The 17,296-nt window shown below is 37.0% G+C and overlaps 1 protein-coding gene across 2 annotated transcripts in view; it reads left to right on the top strand.

Moving 5' to 3' along the window:
• The window catches only part of OCA2 (OCA2 melanosomal transmembrane protein), a 154,015-nt gene that overhangs the window by 65,665 nt on the left and 71,054 nt on the right, over positions 1 to 17,296 (top strand). For both annotated transcript variants that reach the window (XM_023948651.2, XM_086880634.1), the window contains 4 exons: positions 2,127 to 2,259; positions 13,161 to 13,308; positions 14,763 to 14,820; positions 15,956 to 16,064. In XM_023948651.2, the coding sequence (XP_023804419.1) occupies positions 2,127 to 2,259; positions 13,161 to 13,308; positions 14,763 to 14,820; positions 15,956 to 16,064 (448 nt within the window). The remainder of the gene's footprint in view (positions 1 to 2,126; positions 2,260 to 13,160; positions 13,309 to 14,762; positions 14,821 to 15,955; positions 16,065 to 17,296) is intronic.

Raw genomic sequence — 17,296 nt, 5'->3', positions numbered from 1 at the left:
ATGATTTTGCATACTTCCTAACTTGTTTAATGGCACACTGTCAAAGCTGGGAAAATTCTGAACTAAAGCCAGTTCACGTTTTAAGGTTTAACATTCTTATTTTTCTGGCCAAAATTTTATGATCTTTCTTTCTGGCTATAATCTTAGAGGGGACCCATATATAAATCAGATTTATTGTCAATTTATTGTCAATGGTTGTAATTAAGGAAAAAAACATGGGGGATATGGAGTTTATGTACTTTGGGGGCAGGTCTCACAAACACTGAGCCTTTGCAGGAATTCATTTTTTATGCATTTGTAAATTTCCTAGAGTTATGAGTGTTGTTTTCATCCCTCATAGAAATGTCTCCTGTAGCTCTGAATCTTAACTTGATGCCCAGGGGCCAATCTTTATAAAAACTGATTTGTAAAATATGTCTTACAGAGATGTCAGACACCTGAGTGGCTGACCTATTTTGTAGGCAAACTGAATGAAGGCACATTATTTTTCTTTGTGGTGTCACTTTTTTTCTGTCCAATTCTTAAAAATAATCTCATTTCAATTCCTGAAGAGTCTTCCTTCTGCTTTCATAAAAGCAATGGCTGTAGCTAAGTTACAGCAAAAGGCCAGTGAATGAACAGGTATAGTTTCACCTTTTAATATCTGGAGAGTAGAAGAGTCAAGGAATCTACTATTAAATAGCAAGTAGGGATGACATTACCTCAGGAAGCTTAAACCTGTATTTTAATAGGATCGAATTCTAATCCTAGGTCTGCATATTTATGGTTTGAGATTTATTCGACTGTCTGCATGCTATGGATTTTTTTGCCAAAGAGCACCAATCTTTATCTGGCTATGAAAGTTCTTTATGACTGTCATCAGTTTCTTGTGTTATGTGTCTTTTTATTATGCCCTGTGGTGCAATAGAGAAACTTCTTCTTTCTTTTTTTGAACCAGAGACATTTCAACTAGGAAATTTCCACATAAATTCTTTTAGCATTTGACAATATCGAAGAACACACATCTAAAGCAATAAGTTTCCAATAGCCTTAACACACTGGAGATAGTATCATCTCTTGTTGAAAGTGAAGCTGTTTTTAATATGCATTGGAATTACCAAAGGATGTATAGGAAACTCTGAGTTAAAAATCAGGGAACAATAGAGACACAAAGGTGTGTCACAGGGAGAACAGCTGACTTGCTGGAGTCTCTGGGAAATCAGTGGGTGCTCTGAAAATTCAGCTGGGACAACCTGGGCTATCCAGGGCTTGAGCTATGCTGTATTCCAGGGGTCACAGATCTGCTCTGCTGGGATCACCAGCTCAGACAACCTCTTGTTTTTGAATATAACAGTTCCTTACTACCAGAGTACTTGGATGTGATCCTCCTTGGCGCTCCATGGGTAACTTCTTTTGGACAGGTGAGTCATGGCTACTTCAGAAAAGCCCAGCCCAAAGGCTAACCCCGATCCACTACAATGTGTGCAACATGGAACAATGGAATAACTCATTTGAAAGGGTCCCTAGAGGTCATCTAGTCCAATGTCCTACACACACCTTGGAAAACTTCAAGGTTTTAGGGCAAGTTTTCATTCTTCATTCCTATTGCTTGAAAGCGGTCGCCTTTTAATATGTTCTGCTTAACCGTTTTAAAAACCCCTCCATTAAAGGGTTTTGTTGCGCAAAATATAAAGACATCTGTTCATTTATTAACCAGAAAGAAGGATGAACACAATATTGACATATAATACTTTATTGTAGAAGAATGGTTCAGATAGAATTATTGTAAATGTTTGTTTGTTTGTCACCAGTCTGAGACTTTGACTGATTTGGAATGAATTTACAGTGATTTAATTGAGAAGTAAAAGTTAGTGATTCAGTTTGGGTTTTTTTTTACTGTACATTTCAGGAACACTAGGTGTTTTTCAGGGTAACTTGTAATGCAATGTTTTAGTTCTCTGAGTTAAATTTTAACATGACTTGTTTCCTTGAAACAGATGAAATACAGCTGATTCTGTACTTGGAACTTACTATATCACTTTATATTTACTATTGATGGTTAATGTACATAAAGCTGAATACTTTTCCCTGTAGGTAATATAGAAAGAGAAATGATTTTTAATTTAGGTTTTTGTTTTTATTTTCAGGGATTGGATTTTGCAGCCTTCACAGGGCATATGTTTTTGGGTATCTGCCTTGTTGTTCTGGTGTCCTTTCCTTTTCTCAGACTTCTTTACTGGAACAAAAAACTTTACAATAAGGAGCCAAGTGAGATTGTTGGTAAGTGTGATTGTGAAGAAAAGTTATAATTGTTACACTGAATATGTGCTAAATGGAAACTGAGTAGTGCCTACTACAATACTGTCTTCAGCTGGAAATGCCCACCCTCCTCACTCTCTGAATATTAATTTTTCAACTAATACTTAATATATATTTTTTTAGTTGTGATATTTTCTGATTTTTAGAACTGGATGTCTTTCTGGTGCTAAGATTGAGGTTTTTGACATGAATTGTTAAATATCTTACAAAATTTGCAGGAATATTTTGCATCATTCATTATAGCCATAGGCACTAATGTCAGGATGTTCTGTGTTGCAACAGATAACATCTGCTCAAGGTGCTGAGTTCACAACCTAGGTTTAGAAATATCCCAGGTTTCTCTAACAACATAGTGACCTGGTGTATTCCCTTGTTGATGGTTTTCTTCCATTGAATTTTTCAGCAATCTTTCACTGGTCTGTGGTCAGTGAAAGAGATTTTATCAAATGCAGAACTTTTCAAGTCCTCCCCACCTTGCCTCTGTGGCTCTTTCTACCCTAAATTTCCCTGGTGCATAATTTCTACAATTCAATGTATGTCTTTTTATGTCACTCACCTCAATAGTCTTTAGAAGTCTTAAAGCTGTTTCAATGATTGTGGACTCTGTAAGTCCCTTTTTGTCTCCATGCTTTTATGCTTTTCTATTCAGTCATTTTGAAGTTTTTATCATTGTTCTAGCGCTTCTGTTTCAGCGATGAAATTTAATACTAACCCCCCAAATGTTCACAATTTCTTTACAGGATAAGAAATATTCCACTAAGTATAATTTATTAGCAAGGTGTGTACAAAGACAGTTGAGTATAAGTGTTTCTTCCCTGGGACTGATGCTTGTTTCACTTTGGGCTGCAGAAGACTTAAGATCCAGGCTTCCACTGACCATGGAACACAGGTTTTAATGTGCTGTACAATATGTCTGAACCTGTGTGTGTGGCATCTGTTTACCATGGAGAGGACAACTTCTGATATGGTTGATATATCTTGACGTCATTTGTAATCTGTGGAGAAAGATAAGTCCTTTTCAAGACTAATGGAGCTGTCTGTGCTAGAACAGATATATTGCAGGCCTTAGAAGTTTACTTTTCTCTTATAAGGAGAGTCCAAGGTGAGAAACTGTGGCAGAGACTTTCATGATAGGTATCTCATTTAGGCAAAATGAGTAGTACCTGTAGTGCCTTGCCTTGTTCCAGGGGAAATTTGCTTTAGGATTATGGTTTTATTAAAAGGCAGAAGTGACAGTCTTCTCCCCAGTGGATTATACCATGTGTCTCAAATCCCATTGGATAGAAAAGGCAGAGAAGAAATTTCCCTGCTTAGGAAGATCTTCCGAAGACTTTTGGTTTTGATTTCAGTTTGTATTCAGCACAAGGTGCACTCAGCTTACCTGTTTGTATCTCTAAAGGCCAAAGTGTTTCCCAGAATTTAGATCAAAAATATTTTTTAGGTGCTGTAGATGTCATACTGACATATCGTACTGTTTTCTAAGACACTTAAGGAGAATTTCCCTTTCTCCTATAAGTCTATCTGTTATGATGTAGGCATATTCATTTTAAAACAGCTGAGGTTTTCTGCACCCTTAGAAGTCTTATCCAGAGAGAAAGAGAAATAAAGAAATTAATTCAGACCTTAACATGCCTAGGTTCTTTACCTATGACTCCACAAAGTAAGAATTTTCAAAATAGCCAACAAAAATATTAATTCTCCCAACTGTAAACAGTATTGATCCCAACATAATAGCATTATTTTATAAATATATATTTTAGAACATAAAATTGCTACTTTTTTCCTTTTGGCTATAAACTTTTAAAGCATATGTCTGGGATTTTTAAGAAATAAAGTATGTATGATTTTTTTTAAAATTAATCTGAATAGTACAGTTTATTTACTGACATAGTATTTTTACCTGTGAAACATCGTAGTAGTGAACCACTGGCAAGCATATTTCCCTCAATTAATTTCTTGGTAATCTTTGTTACTTGCACCTTAGTCTGCTCAGGTACAGCAGTGTCCTAATCAGTATACCATGTGTTCTTGTAATCAGCTGCTTGTCCTTTGCTGCAAACCTAATCAGGAGCTGTTCAATTAGAGCGAGTGCTGAAGAGCCATTCTTTCCATTGAAAATTTCTGTGAGAGGGGAAGAGAAGGAAAGAAACCAGTACAGCTCCATTAGGAGATAGCTGTCATGGTATGGATTTGCAGAATGGCCTCCAAGGTGCTTCCTGGCGTCCTTTCATCTCCAGTTGAAATGGTTCTGTGATAACTTCAAATGGCTTGTTTGAAGCAGCTGTTTTAATCAACTAAATACCAGTTTTTCCTCACCTTGCCCTCAATTAGCAATTAAATGAATTATGTGAGGTTTAATTGGTATATTACTCTCCCCAGATTTTTTTGTCACTGTGCACCATGTGCTTTTCTTCTGCTGCTTTAGGATACACAGATTATTAAAATGGATTAGCATGAATTTTAAAAACAGACAATGCTCTTATTACGAAGATACATTTTAATCTTAATTTCAACACTATATAGTACCAGTGTCTTTGATCTGTTGGCTTTCAGACTGATCTGCATCACCTCTGCTGCAGTAAAAAATACCTGTTCTTTCCCCAGGAACCACTGTGTACCTGCAGCGACTTTCAGCAGGGTAGCTGACAAAAAAAAAAAAGACTCTGAAGAACTCAGCCATGAGAGAGAAATTCTAATGCTTTTTAAGAATGAAGGGATTTTTGAGGACTTTTTTGAGCATGTCTTTTAGCTGATAAACCTGCTCCTTGTTTTCTGTGATGCAGCAAAAGATGCTGGGGCTAGAAGAGTAAGCTGAGAAGGTTTGAAAAGTTTGTATCGATCTACACTTTTACAAAAGAATGTGTAAGGGAAATAATATTTGAGTGTAGGAGGAATTAAATTTACTGTTTCAGCTCCCACTCTGAAAACCTGAAACCAAAATTTTTTCTTCCTTTAAGGGTTAACAACACATTATTTAGTCCTTGGGAAGTGTAACAATACACCATTAAGTCTCAGCTGTCAAGCTGTAGAGATGTGGACCTCAGTGGCAAGGCTGCTGTCCCCAGGAGAGTGGGTGGCACATGTTCTGGTGACAAGTATTATACTGGCCATTTGACAGAGAGGAATAGCTTTCTCCTGGCACAATTTTGGCTCCTCATTTCTACTTCTTTGCTTCTTTTTTCCAACTTTCTCACTGGCTGAAAGAGAGAGATCCACCCTTTAAGTAGGAGTGGTAATACCAGGAGAGGGGGGAGCATGTTATTCCCTCTGGTGTCTGCAGCAGCTGGGAAAATACTGATGGTACTGTGAGAGTCAGCATGTAAAGCCGACAACAGAAGGAATTTTCTAATTAATCATAGTCATATGTAAAGTGCTTAAAGTGTGTAAAACACAGTGCTGTTTCTCACAATGGGAAATGCGCTAACCAGATGAGTGAACAAATGTGTTACTTTCTTCCATGTGAAGCTCTACAGATGTTCTCAAAGAAAAGGAAGGGGAGGAGGGGAAAGAACTACTGTGATGACTTGCAGGAAAACTCCAATACTTAGCACCAGACACTTTGAAATGTAAAAAGCCCACATAAAATAATGATGATGTCTAGGGCCACAAGGACACTGCAGGGATACAGAGGGCACCCAGGATAAGGTTTAATGTAACATCAGTATATGTGCTGCTCAGGGTCAAAGAGCAGTCCTTAGTCCTATTTTTCCTAGTAACATATTTGTAACTTAGGAACCATTTCTCTCTAGAATCAGTGAGAGGTACATCAGTGACTGAGATGAATTAAGTAAATTGAGAAATCTCTGCCCTGAGGTGCATCTGTACTTACGTAGGTCTATGCCAGTAGAGCATAATTGGTATTTATTGTGATGTTGGAAGGAGTGGCCTGTTCTCACTTGGAAACTGATTCAGGTGAGGAAAGTACCACGGAGTTTATGAAGACAGTAATGTCCCAAGAAGGGAATATTTCAATCTCTTTTCAATAATTCAATTTTAAGCTCAGTCTGCATGGTTGTTTTGCAATGTGCACTGTGCTCTACTGTCCTCACCTAAGATGCTAATTTCATCAGGTTTTATGGGGAAGATTTTTAAATCTTGAGGACCAATGTGGGCAGTAAAATGTGTGTTGGTTTCTTTATGTGCTCCCTTTTTCTCTCTTCTCTGCAATCTAGTTTTAGATATTAATACTGAATAGTGAATAGTAACATTTTAACTCTCCTACTGTGGATGTTAGCATGCTGAACTAAAAGGTGCAGCTTTCTTATGAATGCTTTTGGTATCTAACATAATATCTTTCCAGTACATATTGCGTCTTTTGTTCGAAAGAACAGTAAGACTTTCAGTCTCAAACAAACTAGGTACTCTTAATGCCCCTTTAGACACTATGTTTATTCCTTTTTGGATAATATATCAGGATCTACCAGGGCTATGGCTGTATGTTTGAAAATGCAAATCAAAAGATGTCTTTTATTATTTACACCTTCAATAGCTCTCCTGATGATCAGAAATGAAAAGAAGTATAGTTATTCACTTGCCACAGATTGAAGATTTTGATAGTATTAAATATTTTACTTAATTCCTGTATATGTCCTTTGAATTGCTTTAGAGTGGATAGAGTATACCTCTTGGAAAAACATTGATCTGCCTCTTCTTGTCTTCAGATGATAAAAATAGTATTCTGACATTGCAAAACAAGGGGAATATGACAATCACATATTATTTGCTTCGTGCATTGATAATGTAGCCATCACAAGAAAGCAGCTGTAATATTACTTTACCTGTCTTATGCAGAAAGAAGGTATAATATAGTGTCTTTGTGAATCAATAGAGCAGCACTTGACAATTTATTATACACACTTTTCATGGAAGGAATGAGTACAGGAAAATCACTGATGGGAGGGAAAAACTTAGTTCTAGCTCCTCTTTCTTTTACAGCATTTGTGCCTCTGTGCTTTTGTATACAGTCCTCAGTTGTGAAAGGATTGCACAGGTATACAGAGGTTGGCAAGACATGGCTTTTCCATTAACAGTGTTTTGGTGAAGCTATGACAATGCTTTGCACTTTCATGGTTCTAAAGACCACAAGATCTTCCTAATAAACAGGGCTTAAAAGAACTTTTTAGTTCTATGTAACACATTATATGTGTTTACTTGCTGCAGAAATCTTTCACTGTGATGGTGTTTCAAACACAAGTGTAAGCTTGACAGATTTTTAATTGCTCTACCGTTTTCATTTATCAAAGCGTGGTCAATGTATTAGTCACCATTTTTAACTTCTAAACCATTGATACAAGTTATGATAAGCCTGAAGTAGGCTTCATAGTTTTGCTCTTCATTTTGTCCTGTTAAAAGCACTAGAAGAGGCATTATCTTTTGAAATACTCCAAGAGACGGTTGTCCTCTTGAGGCTTTATCTTTCATGGTTCTTTTACACTTATCCTTAGGAATACCATCTCTAGGTGGTGCCTTGTGGCACTTTCCCTTGTATTGAAAGGACATCAGCAGTAGTTATATTTTGTGCAAAATGTTTTGGGATTGGAACGTGTCTATTTGCTTTTGAGCAAAATGCAGTAAATTTAAGAGAGGTTGTTTTTTTCTAAGGGAAACTTGTAGTTTAATGGAAGACATCAGCATAATTGGTTTTCATTTTTTCATTGTTTTGTTTAGATTCTAGTAAAATCAGATTGGCAAGTGTGGCAGTCTGAATGGAAACTATTTGATAGTAAGCTGGAGTTATTTTTCTAGATTTATTTCACACCTGAGAAAAATTTTCTGAACTACAGTAGAATTTTAGATAAATGCATGCTCAAAACACTTGACTCTTGACTTCCTTGTGCCATTCTCAGTGTAACAGAATGAAGCGTTTTAAGCAGATTAGGCAAGTAGTAATAAACATACAGAGATCCTAAATACATTCATATTCCTGCTTTTAAAAGATGGGGAATTGCAGTAGAGGAACTGAGGGCAAACCCACAAGCATTAAAATAAACTTGTGATTCTAAAGTCTGACTTACCCAGAGATAAGAAGAGAGCCCATGTTACCTGAAAGAGAGATATCCCACCTGTCCTTCAGGAACAAGGCTACTGAAGAGTAAAGTGTATCTTTATCAACCATCCTGAAACATTGTGAGAAATGTAACCCACCTTAATATCTACAGATTACTCCAGCTGAGTCCTATGTGATCATCATACACATACTAAATTGACTATTCCCATATAAAATCATGGTTAGGCTTGTAATTCTTTCACAGGCCTGCTGCAGCCTGCTCCAGCTTGCTTGGAAGATGACTCCTGGTGAGTAATTTAGGTGTTTGAAATTATGAGCTTTGTGATTTTCTGCCCAGGCTCCAGCTGTTCTGCTGCAGGATGATGATGCCCTGTAATTCCTGTGTGATGGATGCAATCCCATACTGGGTAGCTGAGCTGGCATTAGGTGCCTTTATGACCAAACGGGGCCTCAGATATCACACTGAGTTGAATAGCTTATATAAAATCTCTGTATTGTATTATGCAGCATTGTGCACATTTCTTGTGTTCCTTTCCATGTATGTAGCTGAATAAGCAAAACATTTTTTGATGTAGTTTTGAAGGCCATACAACATTTATACCTGCTTGGTGTTTTCTTTGTTTTGTTTTGTTTGTTTATTTTTCTAGATTTAGGTTAGCTTTAGATTAGGATACATGCTTGTGTCCTGTTGGGGGTGCTGCCTCTAGGAGAGAGGCATGAGTGTTTGAGCTGTAATATCCTTCAAGGTGAATTTTTTCCTACTCATGGGTTTCAAATCTTGGATTTAGTTTCTGCACTTACAAAATGGAGACGACACCATCTCATAATGCTTAGAAGATTAGTTACATAATATGAGGGATTTAAAAATTACTAAAAGTTATAGACATTATTATTATTACTAGTTAAGCATGGTGCTTAATTTACAGTTAGTATTTAAACAGAAATATTCTCATTCTGAGAATTTGGCTAAGAAGAACAATTATTTTACTGAAAATAGTTAGGCTACAGTAACATGTGGAGAAAGGAATTAGACAAATACTCAGATGAGCATACTTTGAATGTTGTTAGATACAGTCCAGCAGTGCAAACTTGTGTTGCTTGCAAAAAGATAGTTTATGTAGTTAGTGCACGTGCAAATTGGAAATTGTCATTAAATGATAATTCTTATCATCTCATCAAGGTTGGTCATGCTCTTCTGAGTATCTTCAATTAACAAAACTGGCCTTTTCAGATTCTGAGACTGGGAATTAATTACACTCATTTTTTGAGGATGTCGCCTTTGTTATTGGCAGCTGGGTGGGAGGAATGTGTGACTAGTCAAGTGAAAATCAATCTGACTATTAATTGTCAGATTGCAGAAAAAATATGCAGTTTTCAAGTAAAAAATATTTTATAACATGCTGAATTTTTTTCTAAACTGTCACAGTCCAGGTCAGCAGCTGAAATTTTGTTAAACTCAGTGGTTTACATAGCATAGGGTTTACATGTTTGAAGAGACTTTATTTGATCCGATAACTAAGCCAAAAATTAATATTTTCTTGTTGGAAATAATAATGCTAGGTATATTGCTGTCGTGCTTGGTAGGTTTTGTGAATGTATGGCATTCACAAAGGTTTTTGTATCATAATGAGTTGAATTCTCTGGCTGAGATGAGCTGCAGCTCTGATATCTTCTTGTGCTCCAGACCCTTGCATACTAAACAGCTTTGCTTCTATCACTTTGGCTACTGGTACTACAGTTGCAGTCAAATGTTAATTTAGCTGCTTTAATGAGAAACATGCTGTAGCCTCACCACATCAGTTCCTGGCAATTGACCTGAGAGTGGTAGGTTGCACTGGATAGAAGCCTGATCCACCATAAAGCCAATCCTGCAAAAACCCTGTGGATTGGGTTGGACAAGTGAGTGAAGACAGCTGGTGTAATATAACCATTACATCTCATCTGAGGAGGGGACAGGAACTTATGGACATGGACAAACACAGCGTGAGACTATCCTGTGATTTGATTCAGTGGCAGCAAAATGCTGCCCTTGTGCTCTCTTGGTTGTAATTTCAAAGTGATTGATAAGACTCTCTGGTTGCATTAAGCCCTTGTCCATGTGTAACACAGTATTTCATAAAATATCAGATGTTCCCAGACTCTGGGGGTTGCTGCCTAAATGGTTTTGCAGTTATGAAATGGGAGAAGCGAGGCCCGAAGGACTTTGGCCATGTTAATTGTTGTTGCTGACTTCAAGGTTCTGCATTATTTTTCCTTCAAAGAAAGCACTACTTCTAATAAATATGTATCACCTGCTGCCACAATGGGCTATTTACAATAAGAGTGTGCATGAGAGAGAGGTAGGAGAAACATTCTGTGGGATGACCCAGAAAACCTCTGCACAAATCATTACTGAAACAGGAGTTGTGGTAGAGAAGATGTATCAATTGTTCTGATTTTCCAAGAACAGTTTGCTCTGAAGTAAACTCCACATCAGGTCAGATGTTCACATCCCTGGGATGTTTAGAAAACTGATGGCACAAAAATCAATCATGCACTTGCTGTACACAAAGGCATGTTCAAAGCCATGTGACAAAAAACACTTAAATATTGTTTGACATAGATCACAAAGCACCAGTCCAACTTAGCTCAACTTGGAGATTAGCCTCAGGGCATTTTAGATGTGAAATAAGAATCTGCAACACAAGCAAGGCATGCTACTTTCCACTCTGTGGATTTGTTTTTGGCAGATACAGTGAGCATAGTTGCCTCTTTCTGAAGGATTGAAGACAGAGATTCTCTGTATGAAAATAACTGTGGAGTACTTGCGTCTCATTTAGGTGGTGAATGATTCAGCTAAACCCTTGGTGCAATTGCACTTGGAAAGGATGAGGAGAAATGCTATGGCAGGATGAACAGATGCCATCAGAAAACTTGTGTCAGAAAAGACAAACTGTAGGGAGGTAGAACAGCAAACTGGATGCTCATGCTTCATGAGCGTATGCCAGAGAAAAAGGCAAAACACACTCTTTCCCTTGGACAGATGACAGTTCCAAAACTGCAGTCACATTCACTCAGAAATCACATAAGAATGAAGCACAGAAAGGCCTTTTTTTTACCTCTGTGAGTGGAAAATTACTCCTGTTATATCTATGTGTGTTGCAAATGCTGATGCTAAAATAAATGGTGGCCAGAAGTCACGTGGATCCTTTGATAAGCAAGATCTATCCGTATTGTGATATAATTTTCTGCCAGATTATGCTCCTGGCAAGAACCACCAAATATATTACAAAGGAAAGTGGTTGATTTGGCAGACTTTTAGAATCTGTGGTTCAGGTATAAATGCCCTTCCTGGAAGAAAAGCTTTAGCTGAGCACTAGTTGTTTAACTACCCAGGACGGTCACTGGGCTTTCAGCAGTGTGGATTTGTATTTCTGGTCTTACACTGTAAAATTTAGGCAAGCATTGCCACTTAGACAGATGTGTGTGGATCTATAGGCACAAACCATACAAAATGTATGTCAATTGCTGTTCAAATCCCTTTCTTCTGTGTCAACCACACAGACTCTGGACACAGTTTTGTTATTAAATATTTGAGCTATGTTGAGTCTAATTCCTTCTCATGGTCAGTCTTTTAAAGATTCAGTGTGTATTATCATTATGAATACTTAGTTATAAAGGAAACTGGGGAATTAAACATGTTTAGTACTCTCTTTGATAGTACATAGCATCACCCTCTGGAGAGTTGCAGCATAAAATGTTAACATCACTACATCAAAATGTGTTTAAATTTTTCCTATGTAACTGAATATTTTTTAATCAATAATTCTTACAGCTTGCTTACCTGATGTAAAGAATTACATGTCCATTTTCAGAACAAGAGAAACTTGCTGACTGTACAGGAATCTTAAAATATAAAATCTTGGATTCTTGACATTGGTCTTCAATGACATGAAATTTGACTGGAATAAAAAAGAAACATGAGGAAACATACCAACTACCTCAATAGGAAACATTTGCACAGACAGTTTTTGAATGAATATTCTGATTTTTTCTTCAGCAATTTCCTGTAAAATTCAAAGTTTTTTTTAGCATGCCCAATTTAACATTCTTCTTGAACAGAAACATGTTTTTTGGTTGTTCTCCAAGGCCTCAATGGTACAGGGAAAAAAATAATCAAAAAGGATTTAAATTTCTGAGAAGATTCTAGAGTCTGATTTCAAAGTGTTAATCAGTCTGTCTGAACTTACACACGATCAGCTGTCATCCATGTCAGCATGAAAGTGATGGTGGCTGTGTTTAAACATCTTTTCAGTGCCTAAGAATTAAATCCTCCTAGGAAACCTTTAAAATACTATTAAAGATTATTCCATCAGACGTAAGTTCCAAATTTCACTTTTGCCTTACACAGATTAAATTGCCTGTATGAACATAGAGCCAATGGAAGCATGCTGCCTATTTTGAACACTGTGAAGGAGCATTTGCTGTAATTCCTAACTACACAGGGAACTAGTATCTCTTAGCAGTATAATATTGTATCCTGACAGTTTGTTTTCTGTTGAAAAATGAATGGGCTACAGTTTTAGCACTTAAGCTTGTTGAAGACATTTGGAAGCATCTGAAGACAGTACTACTTTTTCTTTGAAAAAAGGCTTCGTGGTTAATTTCTTTAAAATTTTGAAAAAATTCTATTTATTTTTCATTCACTTCAGCTCTGCAAAATGAATGACAAAAGCAGCTTCATGAGTGGAAGTTTGTTGGGAAACCAATGCAATAACCTTAACAGCTTTGAGTCCAGAACACATTACACATATTTTATCCATCTCTGGTTTCATATTCATTGAATTTCACATTGATGCAATTTGCTTCTTTTCAGAGCTGAAACATGAGATCTATGTTTGGAGGCTGACAGCTCAGCGCATCAACCCAGCCAGCAGAGAGGAGACTGCTGTGAAATGCCTCTTGATGCAGAAGGTGCTGACTCTGGAGATGCTCCTGAGGAAGAAGCTGATGACATTTCACAGGTAAGCAAGGACCCAGCACATCCCACCTCACCTTTCAGGGGTCCTCACTGGCACAAGACCTGCATTCCTAGCTCTGTCTTGGTGAGATGGATGTTGAAGCAGACAAGAAAAGCCACTCTCAGCCTCAGTAAAAAACAAAGTATTTTAGGACAAAACTGATGTATATAAAAATATATTTGTCAATATGACCCAAAATTAAAGGCCTAGAAATTTCAGGCGGCTTTTGATTTCAAAAGATCACAAATATATCACTACAGTTTTCCTTACTGTTGTAGCTTCAACACAGTAAGATGCTAGTGTTTCTTTTTTTTTTTTATTGAAAAATTCAAATTCTCTTCAGTGAATGGGTGAATTTGAAAAGCATTTCATCAGTGAACTTCTGTGTTTCAAAATTATTTCATAATCAAAATTTCAGTTTGAACCTGAGTGCAGACATACTTTTAGGTACGGAAAAGAAGGTTACATAAACTACAGCTAAAAGAATAATGACCTTGTTTTGCTTAGATTCCAGTAAAACCAGATGTTATGCTATGGAATTCAATGGATGAGAGTAGAAATGATAATATTTTGTATGTTAACTGACAAAAATGAAATTGTAATAATTAATTTTAATAATGTTGTAAAAGAATTTGAGCAAGAAAATGTAAATATTATTTCTTGAACTATTCCAGTAATGATTGTTTACATAATTTTTGCTGATATTATGTATTTTGAATTGAGTGACAGTAGTAATACTTCAAGACAAGTACGGCTGTTAAAACCACCTTCTTTTCAAGAGATTTTAAGTTTATCAGACTTTACAATATTCTAAAGAAGACCCTTCTGACTTAAAAATAAAAATTGTGTATTTAATTTTGAAAATCAGGATTTCTCCAGCACAGCACATTTACAGCAGTGTAAAAATTCATTAGCATTAGCAAGGGGGCTCCTTTTGCAAAGCCCAAAGCTTTTTGCTGGAGGCCTGACTGTGCCAATAACATGGTGAAGTGATTTGGATCTTCAAAACTTCATTATAAAATGAAAATGTGAAACATATGTGTTCTGGCTTGCTGATGTTAGCACACGACCCTTGTTTTATCGCAGCGGGACACATGCATCAGCTGCTGAAACTAAGGGAACTACATATTAAGGGAACTTAAGGGAACTACATATTGCAGATAGCCAGATCCTATACTGAGGTCTATACCCTGGAGTTCGGCTCCTTCCCAGCCTGTGGCTTCCTTCATGATCAGAAGGTTTTGTGTATTAGTGGAGCTTGTTACAAAGGTGGAGTCTTAAGTGAATGCCCATGGGAATTTTGCTGCTGGATGGAAGAAGGCTATGACTCCCTTGTGGTATGAGTTACTCCACACAGGGAAAGAGGTGATCTGTTTGTGATGAGAGGGATTTATTCCAACACTCTTGGCAGAGCTCTGATTTCACTCCAGAAAAAAGTAGGTGTCATTTTCTTTCAGGCAAATTTCACAAGAAGATAAGAACTGGGAAACAAATATCCAGGAACTTCAGAAAAAAGTAAGTAGGTGGCAGTTCTTTCAGTATACATGTAAATAAAGCTGTGCCTTCATATAGAGATAGTGCTTTAAATCTAATGGAAATTTAATAACTCTTCTGGTAGCCAAAAAGTTAGCAGCCAGGGTGGTTGACTTCTTGGTCAGACAAGGTTACTGAACCACAGGATGAGTTTTTGTTAGGTTTTGTACTTTTGTTCCTTAGAAAACTATAACTTAAAGAATCAATCAATGATTCAGCAGTGTTCTCTTAAATTTTTAATCCATAGCCAGAAAGGCTCAGGAGGTGTCAATAAATTGTCTGTAGCCTTGATGAATGATAATAGAGTACACTCCTCCTAATGTACCCAGTGCTGACTCTAATTTAATGCATTTTGGTGACACAACTGCTTTTATTATTCAAGTAGGGATAAACCACCTGATAAATCCTGTTCTCTTAGCTGCGCACACACTAGCACTGCTTAAGCCTTTATGCTGAAACTGAGAAGATGGAAACTCTGTAGTGGGATTAATGTCTCCTAAATTTAATTATCTAAGTGTCTTAATCTCTGTACCTCACTGGCATCAGTAATGAATCAGGCCTGTGTCTGAGAGCTCAAGTCCTTGATTGGACTCCTTGGGGTGCAAGTCCTTGACTGGGAGAATGCTGTCCTGGGTGTCAGACCAAACCAGAGGAATCACAACAGATCTTCTTTATGTGCTTTTCAAGGCATTGCATAAGAGACAAACCTTTTAAAGAAGAGAGACTTACTTGAATTTTAGTAGAGCTTTAAACTACGAGAAAAGAGAAGAACTAGGTCTGGGAGCAGCTCCATGGAGCGGTAGTGAAAGCAGAGACATGATGGAAAGCACTGGCTCTGAGGGCACAAGAAGATTGGCAGTGAAGCAGGAGCTGGGCCCAGAGGTGTACAAGTCTGTAGAGATGAGAGGCTTGGCATGTACATGAGACTTGCATATCGGTATGCCTAAGATGCACACCTGTAAAAACTATCCAGGTAGTTCTGTCTTTTATGCTGAAGAGGAATATACAATACAGGAACGGCAGTTTGCGCTGCACACATGCTTTTCTGAACTCTATGCATAATGCATAGCTTCTTTTTTAATACAATTACTAATTTGATTTTCCTGTCTGTCTCCAGCACAGAATAACAGACAAAATTCTTCTCATTAAATGTCTGACAGTACTGGGATGTGTTATTCTTATGTTTTTCCTCAACTCATTTGTTCCAGGCATCTACCTAGATCTTGGTAAGTTTCCTAGTTTTGTTCTAAGTAAAATAAGCAACCTCCCTGAAAAAAAATCCAGTTGTATCTTTCTGAGTTTTGATCTTTTCAGAAAGCCATTTTTCATATGCCCCTGTCCTCACTATTCTGCCAGGTTAAGCAGCAATTTCTCAGGGAAGGGAAGAGCAGGTTTTAAAAATTCAGTCACGTCCCAGTTACCCCAGGAGGAATAACAGAGTGCTCATGACTTCATTTTCTGGACTTTCCAATACTAATGAGCTGGCTAAACATTACAGAATGAGCAAATTTGACCTTGGCATCATTTGCACTGTTTGAGTGAATGACCAAGATACATCAGGAATATCAGAAAATAATCACTTCATGGGAGAGCAAAGAAGCAGTTTGGCATTATTTCTTAAGTATAGAAAGCTCCTTGTATAATTTACAGTCTCCATTACTTTATCACCATAATAATTCATTTGCAAAAATAAAAAACAGAAGACACTTTATATGGGTGAAATGAAAGTAGCTGTGTGCATACTTTATATCTATATCTATATCTATCTATCTATATCTATATCTATATCTATATAATCTATCTATATCTATATCTATATCATCTATCTATATATATCTATATATATCTATATCTATATCTATATATATCTATGTGTGGAGCTTTCTATACAGGTAGTTGTACATCTCTACAAGAAAAAGCTCCATATATCCTGAAAACAGAACCAAATTGAATCTCACATTTAACAGAAAGACAGTCATAAAACCTATGCATTGACCAATATAAAATGAAAACTTTTTTTTTGTCTGCTGAACCCTTCATTATGGAATTCCAGATACATTTTTCTTTCATGCAATCTGAATTTACACACCATGTACTTCTATCTCAGTGGCTGAAAGACAGAGCAGTCTTGAAGAGGAATAGCTCATAATGAGTAACTCAATAATCATATACACAGATATTACATTGACACTTTGCAAAATATAGAGCCAGTTATAGCTCCACAGTGGTGATCAGGTTGTACTCAAGACCTTCCATATCTGCTACTGACAGACTATTTACCATGCAGATGGGCAATTTCAGCCCGTGAAGATTACTGTCTGTTAAGAAGTTAAAAGGTAAACTGATGTATTATAACAGCAAAAGTGCTAAGTTAATAAGGTCTGGGAAAATGCAGAAGCTGAAAATATTTGAATGCATTTGAAGTCACGGCGGCTGAGAAGATAAGAAAGGCCTTCAC

The sequence above is a fragment of the Cyanistes caeruleus genome, chromosome 3 (assembly GCF_971803275.1).
Source record: "Cyanistes caeruleus chromosome 3, bCyaCae1.hap1.1, whole genome shotgun sequence".
Classification (NCBI taxonomy): Eukaryota; Metazoa; Chordata; class Aves; order Passeriformes; family Paridae; genus Cyanistes; species Cyanistes caeruleus.
This window is presented reverse-complemented; position numbering and strand designations above follow the sequence as displayed.